The 19,715-nt window shown below is 46.5% G+C and overlaps 1 protein-coding gene across 1 annotated transcript in view; it reads left to right on the plus strand.

Annotated features, from left to right (window-relative positions):
- Positions 1 to 814: 814 nt before the first annotated feature.
- The window catches only part of zpr1 (ZPR1 zinc finger), a 36,908-nt gene continuing 18,007 nt past the window's right edge, over positions 815 to 19,715 (plus strand). Inside the window, exons 1-7 of the mRNA XM_068054180.1 lie at positions 815 to 972; positions 5,471 to 5,632; positions 8,182 to 8,272; positions 9,264 to 9,334; positions 10,637 to 10,723; positions 13,420 to 13,542; positions 14,513 to 14,566. Coding sequence (XP_067910281.1) covers positions 856 to 972; positions 5,471 to 5,632; positions 8,182 to 8,272; positions 9,264 to 9,334; positions 10,637 to 10,723; positions 13,420 to 13,542; positions 14,513 to 14,566 — 705 coding nt within the window. The 5' untranslated portion in view covers positions 815 to 855. The remainder of the gene's footprint in view (positions 973 to 5,470; positions 5,633 to 8,181; positions 8,273 to 9,263; positions 9,335 to 10,636; positions 10,724 to 13,419; positions 13,543 to 14,512; positions 14,567 to 19,715) is intronic.

A 19,715-nucleotide genomic window follows, 5' to 3' on the forward strand; every position in this document is an offset into this window, starting at 1 on the left:
GCAAATTCTGGAACGCAGGTCTTCAGTACTATTGCTGGAATGTTGTCAGGGCCCATAGCCTTTGCAGTATCCAGTGCCTTTAGTCGTTTCTTGATATTGCGTGAGTGAATCAAATTGGCTCAAGTCTGGCATCTGTGACGCTGGGGACCTCAGAGCTTCAGAGTTCATGTTTCAGGTCAATGACCTTTCATTAATTCTTTTGTCTGTTATCAAAAGAAAGATGATCGAACTGAAATATTAACTCAGTTTCTATCTTTATAGCTGCTATCAAACAGGCATCTGTTGTTTGTGGGATCCTGCTGTGCGCACGACATCAGGACTGCAAATCAAAACCAATTCCTTTGCTGTTGGACATGCTAAGGATGTGGTAAGGTGCTGTATAAATGCAGGGCAGTGATAAAATGTTTTTAAAATTTATTCCAGTGATTAAAATTAATTATTATTTTTCAAAATCGGTGAAAACGAGGATGAATAGGTTGATTTAATCTTAATGGGATATTTCAAGGCACGAGATAAATGCAAGTTGCTGCAGTTGTTTGGCGTGGTCTGCCGACCGAATGGTGGCAGCAGCGAGTCACTGATAGACACCTGGGGAGGGGATGGGAGACTCTTGGCGGCTTCGTCCGCTTCTCGATTAACGGTCTGAGAGTGAGCGGCCCGGGCAGTCAGAGGCCCGGCCCTGGGGAGGAGCGGCAGCGGCAGCGGCAGCGGCAGCGGGGAGGCGCGGACCGGGAGCGGCGGCAGCGGCAGCGGCAGGGGGGAGGCCCGAGGAGGGGAGGGGAGGAGAGGAGCGGACCGGACCGGGAGCGGCGGCAGCGGGGAGGGGAGGAGCGGCAGCAGGGGGGAGGCCCAGCCATGGCGGTGTCCTGTGAAGAGGCCGCTGGAGACTCCGGGCCGGTTTTCCCGGATCTGAGCGCTGAGGATTCGGGCCCGATCCTGATCGAGAGTCTGTGTATGAACTGCTTCCAGAATGTGAGGAAGAGGCGGCGGCGGGGTTGATTTTGGGGGGGGTGGGGGGAGAGGGGGTTGATTTTTGGGGGGAGAGGGGGTTGATTTTTGGGGGGGTGGGGGAGAGGGGGGTTGATTTTGGGGGGAGAGGGGTTGATTTTTGGGGGGGGTGGAGGGAGAGGGGGGTTGATTTTTGGGGGGGTGGGGGGAGAGGGGGTTGATTTTTGGGGGCAGAGGGGGTTGATTTTTGGGGGGGTGGAGGGAGAGGGGGTTGATTTTTGGGGGGAGAGGGGGTTGATTTTTGGGGGGAGAGGGGGTTGATTTTGGGGGGGTGGGGGGAGAGGGGGTTGATTTTTGGGGGGAGAGGGGGTTGATTTTTGGGGGGAGAGGGGGTTGATTTTTGGGGGGGGTGGGGGGAGAGGGGGTTGATTTTTGGGGGGGGTGGGGGGAGAGGGGGTTGATTTTTGGGGGGGTGGGGGGAGAGGGGGTTGATTTTTGGGGGGGTGGGGGGAGAGGGGGTTGATTTTTGGGGGGGTGGGGGGGAGAGGGGGTTGATTTTGGGGGGGGGGTGGGGGGAGAGGGGGTTGATTTTTGGGGGGGGTGGGGGGAGAGGGGGTTGATTTTTGGGGGGGGTGGGGGGAGAGGGGGATGGTTTTGGGGGGAGAGGGGGTTGATTTTTGGGGGGAGAGGGGGTTGATTTTTGGGGGGAGAGGGGGTTGATTTTTGGGGGGGTGGGGGGAGAGGGGGTTGATTTTTGGGGGGGTGGGGGGAGAGGGGGTTGATTTTTGGGGGGGGTGGGGGGGAGAGGGGGATGGTTTTGGGGGGAGAGGGGGTTGATTTTTGGGGGGGAGAGGGGGTTGATTTTTGGGGGAGAGGGGGTTGATTTTTGGGGGGGTGGGGGGAGAGGGGGTTGATTTTTGGGGGGAGAGGGGGTTGATTTTTGGGGGGGGTGGGGGGAGAGGGGGTTGATTTTTGGGGGGGGTGGGGGGAGAGGGGGGTTGATTTTTGGGGGGGGGTGGGGGGAGAGGGGGTTGATTTTTGGGGGGGGTGGGGGGAGAGGGGGTTGATTTTTGGGGGGGGGTGTGGGGGAGAGGGGGTTGATTTTTGGGGGGGTGGGGGTGGGAGGGGGTTGATTTTTGGGGGGGGTGGGGGGAGAGGGGGGTGATTTTTGGGGGGTGGGGGGAGAGGGGGTTGATTTTTGGGGGGGTGGGGGGAGAGGGGGTTGATTTTTGGGGGGGGTGGGGGGAGAGGGGGTTGATTTTTTGGGGGGGTGGGGGGAGAGGGGGTTGAGTTTTGGGGGGGTGGGGGAGAGGGGGTTGATTTTTGGGGGGGGTGGGGGGAGAGGGGGGTTGATTTTTGGGGGGTGGGGGGAGAGGGGGTTGATTTTTGGGGGGGTGGGGGGAGAGGGGGTTGATTTTTGGGGGGGTGGGGGGAGAGGGGGTTGATTTTTGGGGGGGGTGGGGGGAGAGGGGATGGTTTTGGGGGGAGAGGGGGGTTGATTTTTGGGGGGAGAGGGGGTTGATTTTTGGGGGGAGAGGGGGTTGATTTTTGGGGGGGTGGGGGGAGAGGGGGTTGATTTTTGGGGGGGTGGGGGGAGAGGGGGATGGTTTTGGGGGGAGAGGGGGTTGATTTTTGGGGGGAGAGGGGGTTGATTTGGGGGGAGAGGGGGTGATTTTTGGGGGGGTGGGGGGAGAGTGGGGTTGATTTTTGGGGGGGAGAGGGGGTTGATTTTTGGGGGGGTGGGGGGAGAGGGGGTTGTTTTTGGGGGGGTGGGTGGAGAGGGGGTGATTTTGGGGGGGTGGGGGGAGGGGGTTGATTTTTGGGGGGGTGTGGGTGGAGCGGGGGTTGATTTTTGGGGGGGTGGGGGGAGAGGGGGTTGATTTTTGGGGGGGGTGGGGGGAGAGGGGGTTGATTTTGGGGGGGGTGGGGGAAGGAGAGGGGGTTGTTTTTGGGGGGGGTGGGGGGAGAGGGGGTTGATTTTTGGGGGGGGGTGGGGAGAGGGGGTTGATTTTTTGGGGGGGGGTGGGGGGAGAGGGGGTTATTTTTGGGGGGGGGTGGGGGGTGAGGGTGAGAGGGGGTTGATTTTGGGGGGGTGGGAGAGAGGGGGTTGATTTTGGGGTGAGAGGGTGTTGATTTTGGGGGGGTGGGGAGAGAGGGGGTTGATTTTGGGGGAGAGGGGGTTGATTTTGGGGGGGGTGGGGGAGGAGGGGGTTTGTTTTGGGGGAGAGGGGGGCTGGTTTTGGGGGAGAGGGGGTGGTTTTGGGGGGAGAGGGGTTGGTTTTGGGGGGGTGGGGGGGAGAGGGGGATGGTTATGGGGGAGAGGGGGTTGATTTTGGGGGGGTGGGGGGAGAGGGGGAATGGTTTTGGGGGGGAGAGGGGGTTGATTTTGGGGGGGTGGGGGGAGAGGGGGGATGGTTTTGGGGGAGACGGGGGTTGATTTTGGGGGGGGGGAGAGGGGGTTGTTTTTGGGGGGGAGGGGGTTGGTTTTGCAGGTGGGGTGGGGGGAGAGGGGATGGGTTTGGGGGAGAGGGGGTTTTGGGGGGGGGGGGGGAGAGGGGGTTGGTTTTGGGGAGGCGGGGGGGAGAGTGGGTTGGTTTTGGGGGAGGCGGGGGTGAGGGGGTTGGTTTTTTGGGGGGGAGGGGGTTGGTTTTGGGGGGGCGGGGGAGAGGGGGTGGTTTTCGGGGGGGGGGAGAGGGGGTTGATTTTGGGGGGGTGGGGGGAGAGGGGATGGTTTTGGGGGGAGAGGGGGTTTATTTTGGGGGTGGGTGGGGGGAGAGGGGGGTGATTTTGGGGGGGGGTGGGTGAGAGAGGGGTTGATTTTGGGGGGGTGGGGTGAGAGGGGGTTGATTTTGGGGGGAGAGGGGGATGGTTTTGGGGGGAGAGGGGGTTGATTTTGGGGGGGTGGGGGGAGAGGGGGATGGTTTTTGGGGGGGGGGCGGGGGGAGAGGGGGTTGGTTTTGCAGGGGGGGCGGGGGGAGAGGGGGTTGGTTTTGGGGGGGCGGGGGGAGAGGGGGTTGGTTTTGGGGGAGAGGGGGTTGGTTTTGGGGGGCGGGGGCGGGGGGTTGGTTTTGGGGGGGGCGGGGGAGAGGGGGTTGGTTTTGGGGGAGAGGGTGTTGGTTTTGGGGGGGCGGGGGGAGAGGGGGTTGGTTTTGGGGGGGGCGGGGGGGAGAGGGGGGTTGGTTTTGGGGGGGGCGGGGGAGAGGGGGTTGGTTTTGGGAGGCGGGGGGAGAGGGGGTTGGTTTTGGGAGGGTTTGGTGGGGGGAATGCCCTGTGCTTTGGAGCCAGCACTCCGCCTCCTACCCGGGATGGGGGAGTCGGGTGTTTGCAGGGTGGAGATTAGTTACACTACTGTCCTGTAGGATTGATGCTGGGACCGCTCCACCACTTACAGAAATGGTTTACATGTAGAAATTAAAAATATGATATTCAGTTTGGAGATGGCACCAAGGTTCTCTGAGTTGCTTTACTGTTTGTGAAAATTTATTAAAAACATCAAATGCATTGGCACTACGAGTTTAGGAATGAAATGTGTGAAGTTTTTTGTGCCATGTGCTCCTGCTTTGTGAAAAGCAGCCAGCAATACATTGATAGATTCTGCTCTTCCAAAGAGGAGAGTAATGGAAGATGTGACTGCTTTTACTTTCCAGTGTTTACTTCAGGAGGATAATCTAAGGGCAGCACAGTGGTTTGCACTGCAGCCTCGCAGCTCCAGAGACCTGGGTTTGGTTCTGGGTACTGCCTGTGCGGAGTTTGCAAGTTCTCCCTCTGTCTGTGTGGGTTTTCTGCCGGGTGCTCCGGTTCTCCTCCCAGAGCCAAAGACTTGCAGGTTGATAGGTAAATTGGCCATTGTAAATTGCCCCTAGTGTAGGTAGGTGGTAGGGGAATGGTGGGGATGTGGTAGGGGATATGAGATTAATGTAGGATTAGTATAAATGGGTGGTTGTTGGTCCAGCACAGACTCAGTGGGCCGAAGGGCCTGTTTCAGTGCTGTATCTCTCTATGACTCTAATATAACCATCCCAGCATCAGCCTTCCTGTCACCCATCCCACCCACCCACTCTTGTCCATATTCCTGCAGTAAATGCTATTCAGAATTGGAGCCAGTAATATCACAGCAATTCACCACCAGTTTGGGTCTTTGCCGCTGGAAGAAGATAGTTGATAATTTTACAGTCGTGCACCAGACAGTAAATGAGCTTTTGGGTGCATTGTTACAATAGACAAGCTCCATGCTGGTGGCCTATTGTTTCTTTTCTCACTCCTGCCCAGCATCCAGTGCTGTCTGTGGTTGTGCTTAGTTACTGAGCATGTCTTTCTGTAGTTGAATGCTCTAGAAAGGTGTGATTGTTGCCCTCTTTTCACTTGTTGAAAACTGTCACTGGATGGTGCTTTTGTCAAGTCCATTACACATTACAGGCGAAGATTGCAGCAAATATGACAAGTGACGCATCTTTTTATCTGCTTTCATCAATGGATAATGCATACCAATAATGCCGTATGTGTTTGTTTAACCCCTTTAAAGGGACTGACCCGGATGCTGATGACTAAGATTCCATTCTTCAGAGAAATTATTGTGAGTTCTTTTGCTTGTGAGAACTGTGGCTGGGTGAACAATGAGATCCAGTCAGCTGGGAGGATCCAGGAAGAGGGAGTGCGGTACATGCTGTGTGTTTCCTCCAGGAAGGTGAGTTAGTGAGGACACTGGGTACTCTTATTCCATAATTTAAAATATTTGTTTCTATAGCAGTGGGACTGCTTTGCTTATTCACCTTATTTAGTAGTGTAATGCACAGGTGTTAAAATGACTGCCAGGACTTGAAAAGGCTAGCCTCAATCTGTCCAGCGCCAGAAAGTAACCCTGTTCCGTTGCCCAATTCCTCCAATATTTCGCCCATTCTTCATGCTAGCTGCCTTCCTGGGCAGTTTGTTCCATATATTTATCACCCTCAGCACAAAATAGTTAAACTATTTAAACCTTCCCTTGAACCCTTGCCCCTAGCTCTGCAGTTTATGCAATCTTGAACATAGGCTTCAATTTATCTATTCCCTTAGAAACCTTGAGTAATCGCTCCTAAATTCTCATTCTCTCGCTCTCTATCACTCATTTAAATTAATCAGTGGATATAATTGGTATGTTAGGCATGGGTAAAGGAATTAGTGTCATAGTGAGCCAGAGATCTCAGGTTTGATGCAAAAACAAAATATGGCAATGCTGGAAATCTAAAATAAAAACAGCAAATACTGGCAATAGTCAGGTCAGAAAGCATTTGTGGGGAGAGAAATAGAGTCAGCGTTTCAAATTGATGACCTTTCATCAGAACCAGTGTATTTGGAAATCCAAAAGGTATCTGATAAGATGCCATGTAAAAGGTTACTACACAAGGTAAGAGCTCACCTCATGGTGTTGGGGGTAATTGGGTAGAGGATTGGCTGACTAACAGAAAAGAGAATTGAGAGAAATGGATTATTTTCAGCTTGGCAACTGTACCTAGTGGGATGTTACAGGGATCAGTGCTGGGGCATCAACTATTTACAATCTATATTAATGACTTGGATGAAGGGACTGAGTGTATTGTAGTCAAATTTGCAGACCATATAAAGATAGGTAGGAAAGCAAGTTGTGAGGAGGATGCAAAGTGTCTGCAAAGGGATATAGATAGGTTAAGTGAGTGGGCAAAAATTTGGCAGATGGAGACTAATATGGAAAAATAGAAAAGCAAAGTATTATGGGTGTCCTCCTACTTGAATCTCTGAAAGTTAGCATGCAGGAATAGCAGGTAATTGGGAAGGCAAATGGAATGATGGCCTTTATTGCAAGTGGGATGGAGTATAAAAATAGGGAAGTCTTGCTACGGCTGCACAGGTCATTGGCGAGACTGCACCTAGAGTATTGTGTACAGTTTTGGTCTCCTTCTTTAAGGAGTGATATAATTGTATTGGAGGCAGTTCAGCAAAGGTTCATTAGGCTGCTTCCTGGGATGAAGGGGTTGTCTTCTGAGGAAAAGTTGAGTGAACGATGATATCCAGTCAGCTGAGAGGATCCAAGAGGAGTGAGTGCAGTACACACTTTTTCCTCCAGGGTGGCGAGTTATTGACTACACTTTAGTTTAGAGATACAGCACTGAAACAGGCCCTTCGGCCCACCGAGTCTGTGCCGACCATCAACCACCCATTTATACTAATCCTACACTAATTCCATATTCCTATCACATCCCCACCTGTCCCTATATTTCCCTACCACCTACCTATACTAGGGGCAATTTATAATGGCCAATTAACCTATCAACCTGCAAGTCTTTGGCATGTGGGAGGAAACCGGAGCACCCGGAGGAAACCCACACAGACACAGGGAGAACTTGCAAACTCCACACAGGCAGTACCCAGAATTGAACCCGGGTCGCTGGAGCTGTGAGGCTGCAGTGCTAACCACTGCGCCACTGTACACTTGGTTCTCTTATTACCATAAGTTAAAATATTTGTTTCTGTAGCAGTGGGACTGCTTTTCTTCTTCTGTTTATTTAGGAGTGTAATGCACTGGTGTTGAGCCTATTTTCATTGGAGTTTAGAAGGAGAGGTGATTTTATTAAAACATAAGATTCTGAGGGGGCTTGACAGGGTAGGTGCTGAGAATGTTTCCCCTTGTGGGGTATCTAGAACAAAGGGGCACAGTTTCAGAATAAGGAGTTGCCCATTTTGGACTGATGAATTTCTTCTGAGGGTGTGGATCTTTGGAATTCTCTACTGCAGTGAACTGTGGAGGCTGAGTCATTGAATATATTCAAGGCTGAATTAGACAGATATTTTTGAACTATAGGGGAGTCGAGGGTTATGGGGAGCAGACAGGCAACTGGAGTTCAGGCAGATCGTCGTCGATCTTCTTGAATGGCAGAGCGGCCTTGAGGAGCCATATGGTCTACTGCTATATCTTGTGTTCCTACTCCCTTCCCCCCACCATCCCCTGCAATACTGAAGTGCACATGAATATTGGGTGAGGACAGGACAGTTGAAGCCTCTGGTGCTGTGGAATCATAGCCCAGTATCAGTCTACATAGAGCAGAGCATTGGCATGTAGTTTGCAGGTAGTAATCTTGGGTTTTCTGTTGATTAACTGTGTTCTTTTTACAAGGTCATTCCGTCAAGCTGCTTGATTTGAATATTTGCTTGTAATACTAGTTCTGTTTTAATCTGGTGTATCATTAATCCTGTCTAACTTCATGAATCTGTGTTGTGCAGGACCTGAACCGTGAAGTTGTGAAAGCTGACTGTGCAATGACCAAAATCCCCGAACTTGACTTTGAGATTCCACCATTCACGCAGAAAGGGGGTAAGCACCTGTTTAGTGTTTGTACCCATTACATTAGGAGATGCTAGTGTAAAATTCCCTACATCTGGGCTCCAGAGAAGGGTGGCCAGAATAATACCTCACCTCGGAGCTCTTTTACATTTGAGAAACAAGATGAGCAAAAAATATGACTGAGGTATTGAAAATGAAGGGATTGGATTAATGTGTTTTTGGATAGGTGATTTGGAATTGGGAAAGGGTGTGTCTGGATGTCAGGAAGCATTCTTTTAGTCATCTCTTTCTGGAGCCTGCTCAGTAATGAGTATAAGTTCTTGAGCAAAAAGGATGTTTCCAGTTTAAAAAGGGTCAATTAGGTGTGATTTTAAGGTGTTCTGTGCCGTTTGGTAGGGTGGGGGATTCTGTAGCTTTGTTCCGTTGCGTTTTGAGGTAAGAGGAATTTCCTGGTGTTTGCATCCCTGTGGTTAAAGGGTGGGGCCAATGGTGCAGGACCATGTCCACAAGGGTAGTCATGAATGAGCCTGATTACTGTTTCTCATTCAGTTGACGTGTATGTACTTGCACCCCATGCTGTAGCACAGTGCTGGCTGCTGTAATGATGCAGTTTGCTGGTGTTCCAAAGGCCACAGATTAGACTGTTCACATCTAGCATGATTGGTTCCTTAAACAGTTACATTTTCTGAGAGTAAAGCAGGGACATGACAGTTGTAAAGGTTTATACTATTACTGATTTGATAGTCCCTAAAAACAATATAGTTATCTGAAAATCTGTTGTAAAACTGGAAAGAATTGGCAATCATGTTCTCTAGGATTATATGCATGTTTTATGCTCCCAGTTTGGAGATTGGGACCTAAATGTTGGACTGTAATCGTGAAATATCTGGTTGCATAGCTTTTGAATAGACGTTGTAGCTAGTGATGGATTGCTGGTAATGACTATTGGAACACATTCACCTGCTGCTTTTAGCAGGCTGAAGAATTAGGTTTTCGTACTGACCTATTCCTGTTTCTGCAGCACTTTCTACTCTCGAGGGGCTGATTGACAGAGCTGTTCATGGTCTAGAGCAGGACCAGCCTACACGGAAGGTGGGTGTTTTTGTGTAATAGGGGTTTTATTTTTCTCCTGCCTTCAGTTTCTGGTCAGCACTTCTCACACCGTGTTCTGATTTAGATTACAGGACGATATAGATGGGCTGGTAAGATGGGCAGAGCAGTGGCAAATGGAATTTAATTCTGAGAAGTGTGAGGTGATGCATTTTGGGAGGACTAACAAGACAAGGGAATATACAATGGATGGTGGGACCCTAGGAAGTACAGAGGGACCTTGGTGTACTTGTCCACAGATCACTGAAGGCAGTAGCACAGGTAGATAGGTGGTTAGGAAGACATATGGGATACTTGCCTTTATTAGCCGAGGCATAGAATATAAGAGCAGGGAGGTTATGATGGAGCTGTATAAAACGCTAGTTAGGCCACAGCTGGAGGACTGTGTACAATTCTGGTCGCCACACTATAGGAAGGATGTGATTGCACTGGAGAGGGTGCAGAGGAGATTCACCAGGATGTTGCCTGGGCTGGAGCATTTCAGCTATGAAGAGAGACTGGAAAGGCTAGGTTTGCTTTGCTTAGAGCAGAGAAGGCTGAGGGGGGATATGATTGAGCTATACAAAATTATGAGGGGCATAGGAAGAAACTTTTTCCCTTAGCAGAGGTGTCAATAACCAAGGGGCATAGATTTATGGTAAGGGGCAGGATGTTTAGAGGGGATTCAAGGAAAAAATTTTCACCCAGAGGGTGGTTGGAATCTAGAACACACTGCCTGAAGGGGTGGTAGAGGCAGGAAGTATTTAGATGAGCACTTGAAATGCCATACATACAAGGCTATGGGCCAAATGCTGGCAAATGGGATTAGAGTAGGTGCTTGATGGCTGGCAATGACATGATGGGCCAAAGGGCCTGTTTTTGTGCTGTCTAACTCTGACTCTAAGGATGGGAATCCTGGGGATGGTACAGTTTGAAGGCCTGAGGCAAAGAATTGGTGTCGGACACACACAATTCCAACACATTGTGAGTGGGGTAGGTGAGAGAGCGTGTATTTCAAGTTTATGGAACCAAGGAGGAATTGGAATGTCAAGAGAAGATTGTCATGGGTAGTGTTGATAACGTGGAGAGAGGTTGAAGATGAGCAATGAAAAAGGCATTGCCTTTCAAATGATCTTTCTCTTGTCCTCTGTGGGGCTGAGATGCCGAAAGTCCCTACCCAGATGTAGGAGCAGTGATCCAGACTTGGGCTGATTTTGAAAAAGTCAATTATTGCTTTGTGCTTGATCTGTATTTTCTCATGTGGCCTAACAAAATATCTTTTCCTTGCACCCTTACCCATCCCAGGCAACCGATCCCGATGTGGCCTCAAAAGTTGAGGAATTTATTGAAAAGCTAAAGAAACTAAAAGATGTGGAGACGCCATTCACACTGGTAATTAACCCTTTCTCTGTCTCTGCTATGATGTGTCACTGCTGTACTTCTGCCAGTGTGAATTCTAGCGCATACTCATGTTACAGGGGCAAAGCTATTTACAGATGTGTAAGCTGGACTGGTCCTGCCACACACAAATATGAAACATTATACGTGTACATCGGTGTTTTTGGTATAGGGCTAGAGGCAATGGTGCCCAAATTTTCAGATAAAGGTTGATCAGGGTAACTCTTCCAAAAGCATTTAAGTGCTGCATAACAAACTTGTGAGCAAAGTCATAGCTCATGGAATAAAAGGGACAGTAACAACATTGGTACGAAATTGGCGGAGTGACAGGAAACAGTAGTGGTTAATGGATGTTTTTCCTTCTGGACAGAGGTTTGTAGTGGAGTTCTCCAAGGGTCAGTGTTGGGACCGTTGCTGTTCCTGATGCATACTAATGACCTAGACCTTGGTGTACAGGGCACAATTTCAAAACTTGCAGATGATATGAAACTTGGAAGTATTGTGAACTGTGAGGAGGATAGTGTAGAACTTCAAAAGGACATGGATAAGTTGGTGGAATGGACAGACAAGTGGCAGATGAAATTTAATGCAGAGAAGTGTGAAATGATCCATTTTGGTAGGAAGAATATTGACAGTATAAAATTAAGGATGCAATTCTATTGGGGGTGCAGGAGCAGTGGGACCTGGGTACATATGTGCATACGTCATTGAAGTTGGTAGGACAAGTTCAGAAAGTGGTTAATAAAGCATACAGCATCCTAGGCATCATTTAATAGGGGCATAGAGTACAAAAGCAAGGAAGTTATGTTTAACTTGTATAGCATGCTGGTTTGGCCTTAACTGTAGTATTTTGTCCAGTTCTGGGTGCCACACTTAGGAAAGACGTGAAGGCATTAGAGAGAGTGCAGAAAAGATTCACAGGAATGGTTCCAGTAATGAGGAATTTCAGTTATATGGATAGATTGGAGAAGTTAGAACTGCTTCGCTTGGAGAGGAGAATTGATAAAGGTGCTCAAAATTTTGAGGGGTCTCGACAAGGTAGATGGGGCAAAATTGTTCCCATTGGTGGAAGGATCGAAACAAAAAGGCACAAATTTAAGATAATTGGCAAAAGAAGCAATAGCGACATGAGGAAAAGCTTTTTCATACAGTGAGTGGTTAGGATCTGGAATGCAGTGTCTGAGAGTGTGTTGGAGGCAGATTCCATTGAGACATTCAAGAGGGAATTGGGTCCTTAGATGAAAAGGAAGAATGTGCATGTCTACAGGGAGAAGGTGGGGGAGTGGTGCTAGGTAAATTGCTCTTTTGGCAAGCCAGCGCAAACACAATGGGCAGAATGGTTTCCTTCTGCACTGCAGCAATTCTGTGATTCTACGATGATAAAATGGAATGCATAGTAAATAATTCAGAGCACCAAAGTGAGCTTCAAGGAGATATTGATTGTAGAATGGACAATAAGTGGCAGAATTAATTCAATGTCAGTAAATGTGAGGTAATACTTTTTTTTGGAGGAAAAAAAGCAAATGATTATACTTTTGAGGAAAGCTGTGTGTGTGGGCAAGAGCAAAATAATTTTTCTTGTATTCATTCTTGATGTGAGCATCGCATTTATTGCCCATCCCTAATTCGCCTTGACAAGGCGATGGTGAGCCGCTGCTGTCCATGTGGTGTAGGTGCAGTTTGATACAACTGAGTGGCTTGCTTGTCCATTTTAGAGGACAGTTAAGTCAGCCACATTGCTGTGGATCTGGAGTTGTGTGTTGGCCAGACTGGTAAAGACGGCAGATTTCCTTCCCTGAAGGGCATTATTGATTTTTTTTTTATGACCATCCGGTAGTTTTGTGATCATTATTAATGAGACTAGCACTTTATTCAGATTTATTAATTCATTAAGTTGAATTTAAATTCCCCTAGCTGCTGTAGTGGAATTTGAACGAGTGTCTCTGGAGCATTAGACCAGACATCTGGATTACTAGTCCAGTAACATTATTAGTATGCTGCTGTCCCCTTCGGGTTTCAGGCTTATAAAATATTAAAAATAACCAAGAAGATAAGGCCATAAAAAAAGTTAATGGAATCCTGAGTTTTGCAGTAATATCTAGAATCTAAAAGTTGATGGTAAATCTATGTAAAACTAAGGTAAGACGGCAGCTTGTACGATGCAGTTTTGGGCTTCACTACAGGAACAGTGTTGATTTGGAGATTGTGCAGCACAGATTCACTAGCATTCTGCCTAGTGTGAGGAAAATTAAAATATGACAAAGGAGTTAAACGTAGGAATGTTTTTGTTTGAATAGAGGAGGTCACAAAGTTATTTGATAGAGGTGTTCTGAAAAGACGGGACAGGATAGATTAAAATGTAATGTTGAAACATAAATGTAAGTTATTTAGGACATGGGAGAAGGAGGAACTTTCTTTTTATGCAGGTTTCTGAGGCTGTGCAATGAGCTAGGAGAGTTAGTGATTGATGCAGAGATGGTGCCTTTAGTTGAGAATAACTTGGCTGAAGGAACAGGGTGGATGCGTGGGATCAAAGTCCGAACTAGAGGATTAGCAGCAACATGGTTTGACTGCGCCAAATGGACTGTTCCCAGATTGTAATTTGCAAAAAAAAGTTACCTATTTCAAAGTGAAGTTTTCTGTTTGTTTTCTTTTTTCAGTTAATTTGGTTTCCTTCATATATTGTACAGGTTATTGATGATCCATCTGGGAACAGCTTTGTCGAGAATCCCCATGCCCCTCAGAAGGATGAGGCGTTAACGATTACTCGCTACAAGCGAAATGCTCAACAAGACAGTATGTTGGGACTGCAGGTAGGCGCAGTTAGTAGGATTCGTTCAGTTACCACTTTGAAATAATTGGTTTTCAATCCTTGTATTTGGGAGGGAGGTTCAACAAATACATTCTTGGGGAACCCCGTCCTATAATTCAAAATCCCTTTAAAGGAAGCCAGTGCTATCATTGCAGGAAATGTTTATTGGGAAGCAGCACAGAAATAACGCATTACTCCAGGAAAAGAAATTTGGCCATTGAGAATTTCCAGCATGTAAACAGGCCATTCGGCCCAACTGGTCTATGCCAGTTTATATCTCCACATGAGCCCCCTCCCACCCTGCTTCATCTCCCCCTATTAGCATAGCTTTCTGTTCCTTTCTCCTTCCTTCCTTGTTCATCTAGCTTCCTGTTTAATTTGTCTGTGCTTTTCATCTCAACTTCTCCTTGTGGCATAAGAATATAGCACTCATTACCATAAGGTGTAGTTGAGACAAATGGCCAAGTGTTTGAAATCCAAAAAATTAATTAATGGGCATTTTAAAAGTAATTAATGTTTAAGATATAATCTGTCTCCCTTAAATGTACTTTAAATCTATTCCCGTACAATATTTACTATTGTGAAACTTGCTGACTGCAGAGAGACTAATCCTACAAAATCACTGGGGTGAGTGAGTTTAGCCTCTTGACTACAGTTCATGATGGCAGTGTGTTGCAGTGAGGTAAGAGATGGTTTTGTGGCTATGATTCCCCACTTGTGAATTTTCAATCTTGATTATCGCAGAGGCCAGATCAACAATCTCCTCTCCACAATGAGGAAGTCGGCCTTGGCTACATTTTCACATGGTTCGATGGCCAACTCGACTGGTGCAACTTGAGCTTAGTTCACTAGCAATCCCCCTCAGCAATGCTGTGCAACTGGAGAGCTGCATGGCATAGAGAGAAAACTAAACATGATTGTGAATGTTGAACCTTCTGTGCACAACATTTTTATTTTGTCTATCATTACAGGTATGTGCAGAAGAGGAGACACCCCAAACCACCATAGAAGATTTAAGGAATGAAGTGAGTGTTCCTTTGAGGACTGCTGAACAATTGATCGAGGAGGTATTAGAAAGGCTGTCTGTACTTAAAGCTGATAGGTCACCAGGACCGGATGAGATGCATCTGAGGATACGGAGGGAAGTATAGGTGGAAGTTGCGGAGGTACTAACTGTAATCTTCCAATCCTTAGATACAGGGGTAGTGCTAGAGGACTGGAGAACTGCAAATGTTACACCCTTGTTTAGAAAAGGGTGTAAGCCTAAGCCCAGCAACTAGAGGCCAGTCAGTTTAACCTTGGTGGGAAAGCTTTTAGAAACAATAATCTGGGACAAAATTAACAGTTACTTGGACAAATGTAGATTAATTAAGGAAAGCCAGCATAGATTTGTCAAAGGCAAATTGTTTATTTAACTTGCTTGAGTTTTTTGATGAGGTAACCGAGTGGGTTGTTGAGGATAACGCAGTTGATGTGATATACGTGGCTTCCAAAAGGCATTTGGTAAAGTGCCACATAACAGGCTTATCAGCAAAGTTAAATCCCATGGAATATATGGGACAGTGGCAGCATGGATATGAAGTTGGCTGAGTGACAGGAAACAGTAGTGGTGTGAACAAATTAAAATCAAGAAATGCTGGAAACGCTCAGCGGGTCTGGCAGCATCTGTGGAAAGATGCTGCCAGACCTGCTGAGTGTTTCCAGCATTTCTTGTTTTTATTTCAGATTTCCTGCATCCGCAGTATTTTGCTTTAAAAAAAATTGGTGTGAACAGTTGTTTTTCAGACTGGAGGAAGGTATACGATGGATTATCTAGGGGTCGGTGTATGGCCACTGCATTTCTTGATGTATATTAATGACCTAGACTTGGGTGTGCAGGATACAATTTCAAAATTTGCAGATGAGACAAAACTTGGAAGTATTGTGAATTGTGAGGAGGATAGTGATAGACTTCAAGAGGATATAGACAGGCTGGTGGAATGGGTGGACACGTGGCAGATGAAATTTAATGCAGAGAAATGTGAAATGATTCAGTTTGGTAGGAATAATGAGAGGCAATATAACATAAAGGGTACAATTCTAAAGTGTGTGCACAAGAATCTCCCATCCTGTATGGTGAGGCCCCCATGATACAGTGGGAGCAGGGAAACAGAAAGCAGCTGGGGTCAGTATTCGGGTATGCTTTTAATTTAATTGAAATCAAAAACAGAGTAAGACTTGATCGATTTTATTAGTATATAAACTAAAAACTAAAGACCAATTGGAAATTTAAAAAACGAATTAAAAATCTGATGAAATAAAAGAGATGCAGGGCCAGACGATGTATTGTACCTTCATGATGTGCGAGCTGGTGGACCCCATTGTGATTCCTAGTGACAACATCTGTAGCAAGTGTTGGTTGCTCGAGGAACTCCGGCTCAGAGTTGATGAGCTGGAGTCTGAGCTTCGGATATTGCGACACATCAGTGAGGGGGAGAGTTACCTGGATGCTGTGTTTCAGGTGACAGTCACACTCCTTAGATTACCTGCCTTGAATTTGGCCAGTGGTCAGGGACAGGAAAGTGTGACGGAGTGAGGCAGGTAGAGGGATCCAGGAGATAGTGTTGAGGAGCCTCGGCCCTTGTCCTTGTCCAACAGGTTCGAGATTCTTGTTCACTGTGTGGATGAGAGCAGAGACTGTAGGAAGGATGACCAAACTGACCATAGCACCGTGGTACAGGGAGCCATTTAAGAAGGGGGAGCAAAGAGAAATGTAGTTGTAATCAGGGATAGTACAGTTAGGAGCATAGACACTGTTCTCTGTGGCCAGGATCGTGAGTCCCAAAGGCTCTGTTGCCTACCTGGTGCCAGGGTTCAGGATATCTCATCTGGGCTGCAGAGGGACTTGAAGTGGGAGGGGAAAGATCCAGTTGTCGTGGTCCACGTAGGTACCAACAATACAAGTAGAACGAGGATAATGGTTCTGCTGAGGGAATATCAACAGCTAGGGGCTAAATTAAAAAGCTGAACCAAAAAGGTAGTAATCTCCAGATTACTACCTGAGCCACGAGTTAATTGGCAAAGGGTCAATAAGAATAAAGAGGTAAATGCATGACTCAAAAATTGGTGTGGGCGAAATGGTTTGGAATTCATGGGACATTGGCAGCAGTACTGGGGAAGGCGGGAGCTGTTCCGATGGGATGGGCTCCACCTGAATCATGCTGCGACCAGAGTCCTGTTTGAATCACATAACTAGGGCTGTAGATAAGGCTTTAAACTCAATAGTTGGGGAGGGGGAGGGTTCAGTTGCATGGAAAAATAGGAAGTCAAAGGAGAAGGTAGGAGTGCAGGTTAGTGATGAGGCTGATTGTTACCAGAAAATAAAAGGAAGGGACAGAACATGTGAATGTCATATTGCACCAAGGAATCGTACAAGAGTAGGGAAATTTGATAATAGAACAAACTTAAAGGCTTTGTATCTGAATGCACAAAGCATTCGGAATAAAATAAATGAGTTAACAGCGCAAATAGACGAATGGATATGATTTAGTGGCGATTACTGAGATGTGGTTGCAGGGAAATCAGGTTTGGGAATTGAATATCCAAGGGTACTCAGTATTTTGGAAGGATAGGCGGGAAGGAAAAGGAGGTTGTGTAACTTTGTCAGTAAAGGAAGAGATCAGTGCTGTAGTGAGAAATGATATAAGCACTGGAAATCAAGACATAGAATCAGTCTGGGTAGAAATAAGAAATAGCAAGGGAAAGAACTCGCTCGTGGGAGTAAGCCAAAGGTCCCCAAACAGTAGTTCCGCAGTGGGGCACAGTATTAAACAGGAAATTCTGGGGGCTTGTAAGAAAGGTACGGCAATAATCATAAGTGATTTTTAATATGCATATAGACTGGATTAATCAAATTGGCAAGGGTAGCCTTGAGGGAGAGTTCATTGAATGTATTTGTTTTTTTGGAGCAATATGTTGTGGAACCAACCAGGGAGCAGGCTATTCTAGATTTGGTATTGTGTAATGAGGTGGGATTAATTCATCTCATAGTTAAGGATCCTCTAGGGAAGAATGATCATAGCATGCTAGAATTTCAAATTCAGTTTGAGGGCGAGAAATTGGGAGTCCCACATGAGCGTTCTGGAGTTAAAGGTAATTACGTATGCATGAGAACAAACTTGGCCCTAGTGGACTGGGCAGGAAGACTAAAAGATAGGACAGTTGATGAGCAGTGGCAGATGTTTAAGGAGATATTCAATTCCTCCCAACTAAAATATATTCCAGAGAGGAAGAAAGATTGTAAGGGAGGGAAAAAACATCCATGACTAAGCAGGAAGTTAAGGATAACATAAAGACAAAAACTAAGGCATACCATATTGCAAAGGTCAGTGGCAAACTGGAAGATTGGGAGACTTTTAAAAATCAACAAAGGGTTACAAAAAAAGTAATAAAGAGCAAAGGTAAATTATGAAAGAAAACTAGTGCAAAATATAAAAAGATAGCAAAAGCTTCTATAAGTATATAAAAGGGAAGAGAGTAGCTAAAGTGAATGTTGGTCCCTTGGAGGATGAGACTGGGGAGTTAATAGTGGGGAGCACAGAAATGGCAGAGACACTAAATCAGTATTTTGCCTCAGTTTGCACGGTGGAGGACGCTAGTACCATCCCAATAGTAACAGGTAATGCAAAGATTATAGAAAGGGAGGAACCTAGAACAATCATCATCACTAGGGAAAAAGTACTGAGCAAACTATTGGGATTGAAGGCAGACAAGTCCCCAGGGCCTGATGGCTTACATCCTAGGGTCTTAAAGGAAGTGGCAGCGGAGATAGTGGATTCATTGGTTATAATATTCCACAATTCCCTGGATACTGGAAAGGTTCCAGTGGATCGGAAAATGCTAATATAACGCCCTTATTCAAAAAGGGAGGGAGGCAGAAAGTAGGAAACTACAGACCAGTTAGTTTAACATCTGTCGTTGGGAAATTGTTAGAATCCATTATTAAGGAAGTAATAACAGGATATTTAGAAAGTCAAAACTCAATCCACCAGAGTCAGCATGGGTTTATGAAGGGTAAATAGTGTTTGACTAATTTGCTAAAGTTCTTTGAAGACGTAACAAGCAAAGTGGCTAATGGGGGTCCTGTAGATGTAGTATATCTGGACTTCCAGAAGGCATTTGATAAGGTGCTGCACGAAAGGTTAATATACAAGGTAAGATCACATGGGGTTAGGGGCAATTTATGGCTTGGATAGAGGATTGGCTAACCAACAGAAAACAGTGTCAGGATAATTGGGTCTTTTTCTGGTTGGCAAGACGGAACTAGTGGGGTGCCACAGGGTTCGGTCCTCAGGGCCCCAACTATTTACACTCTATATTAATAACTTGGATGCAGTGATAGAAGGTACGATAGCCAAATTTGCAGATGATACTAAAATAAGTGGGATAGTAAGTTGCAATAAAGAAATAAGAAATTTACAAATGGATATGGATAGGTTAGGTGAATGGGCCAAAATCTCAGATGGAGGTTAACATGGATAAGTGTGAGGTTATCCATTTTGTTCGGAAGAATAGAAAGGCAAATTATTATCTAAGTGGAGAGAAACTTCAGAGTGTTTTGGTGCAGGGGGATCTGGGTGTCCTTGTGCATGAATCGCAGAAAACTAGTATGCAGGTACAGCTGTTAATAAGGAAGACAAATGGAATTTTGGCATTTATTGCTAAAGGAGTTGAGTATAAAAGTAGGGAAGTGTTGCTGCAACTGTACAAGGCATTAATGAGACCGCACCTGGAGTATTGCGTACAGTTTTGGTCCCCTTACTTGAGGAGGGATGTAGTTGTATTGGAGGCAGTTCAGAGGAGGTTCACTAGATTGATTCCAGAGATGAGAGGTTTGTCTTATGAAGAGAGATTGAACAGTTTAGGCCTTTAATCTCCAGAGTTTAGAAGAATGAGAGGAGATCTAATTGAGGTATATAAGATAATTAAGGGAATTGACAAAGTAGATGTAGAGAGTATGTTTCCTCTTGTGGGGCAATCTAGTTTAGTTTCGAGATACAGCACTGAAACAGGCCCTTCGGCCCACCGAGTCTGTGCCGACCATCAACCACCCATTTATACTAATCCTACACTAATTCCATATTCCTACTACATCCCTATATTTCCCTACCACCTACCTATACTAGGGGCAATTTA

The sequence above is a fragment of the Heterodontus francisci genome, chromosome 22, assembly GCF_036365525.1.
Source record: "Heterodontus francisci isolate sHetFra1 chromosome 22, sHetFra1.hap1, whole genome shotgun sequence".
Taxonomy (NCBI): Eukaryota; Metazoa; Chordata; class Chondrichthyes; order Heterodontiformes; family Heterodontidae; genus Heterodontus; species Heterodontus francisci.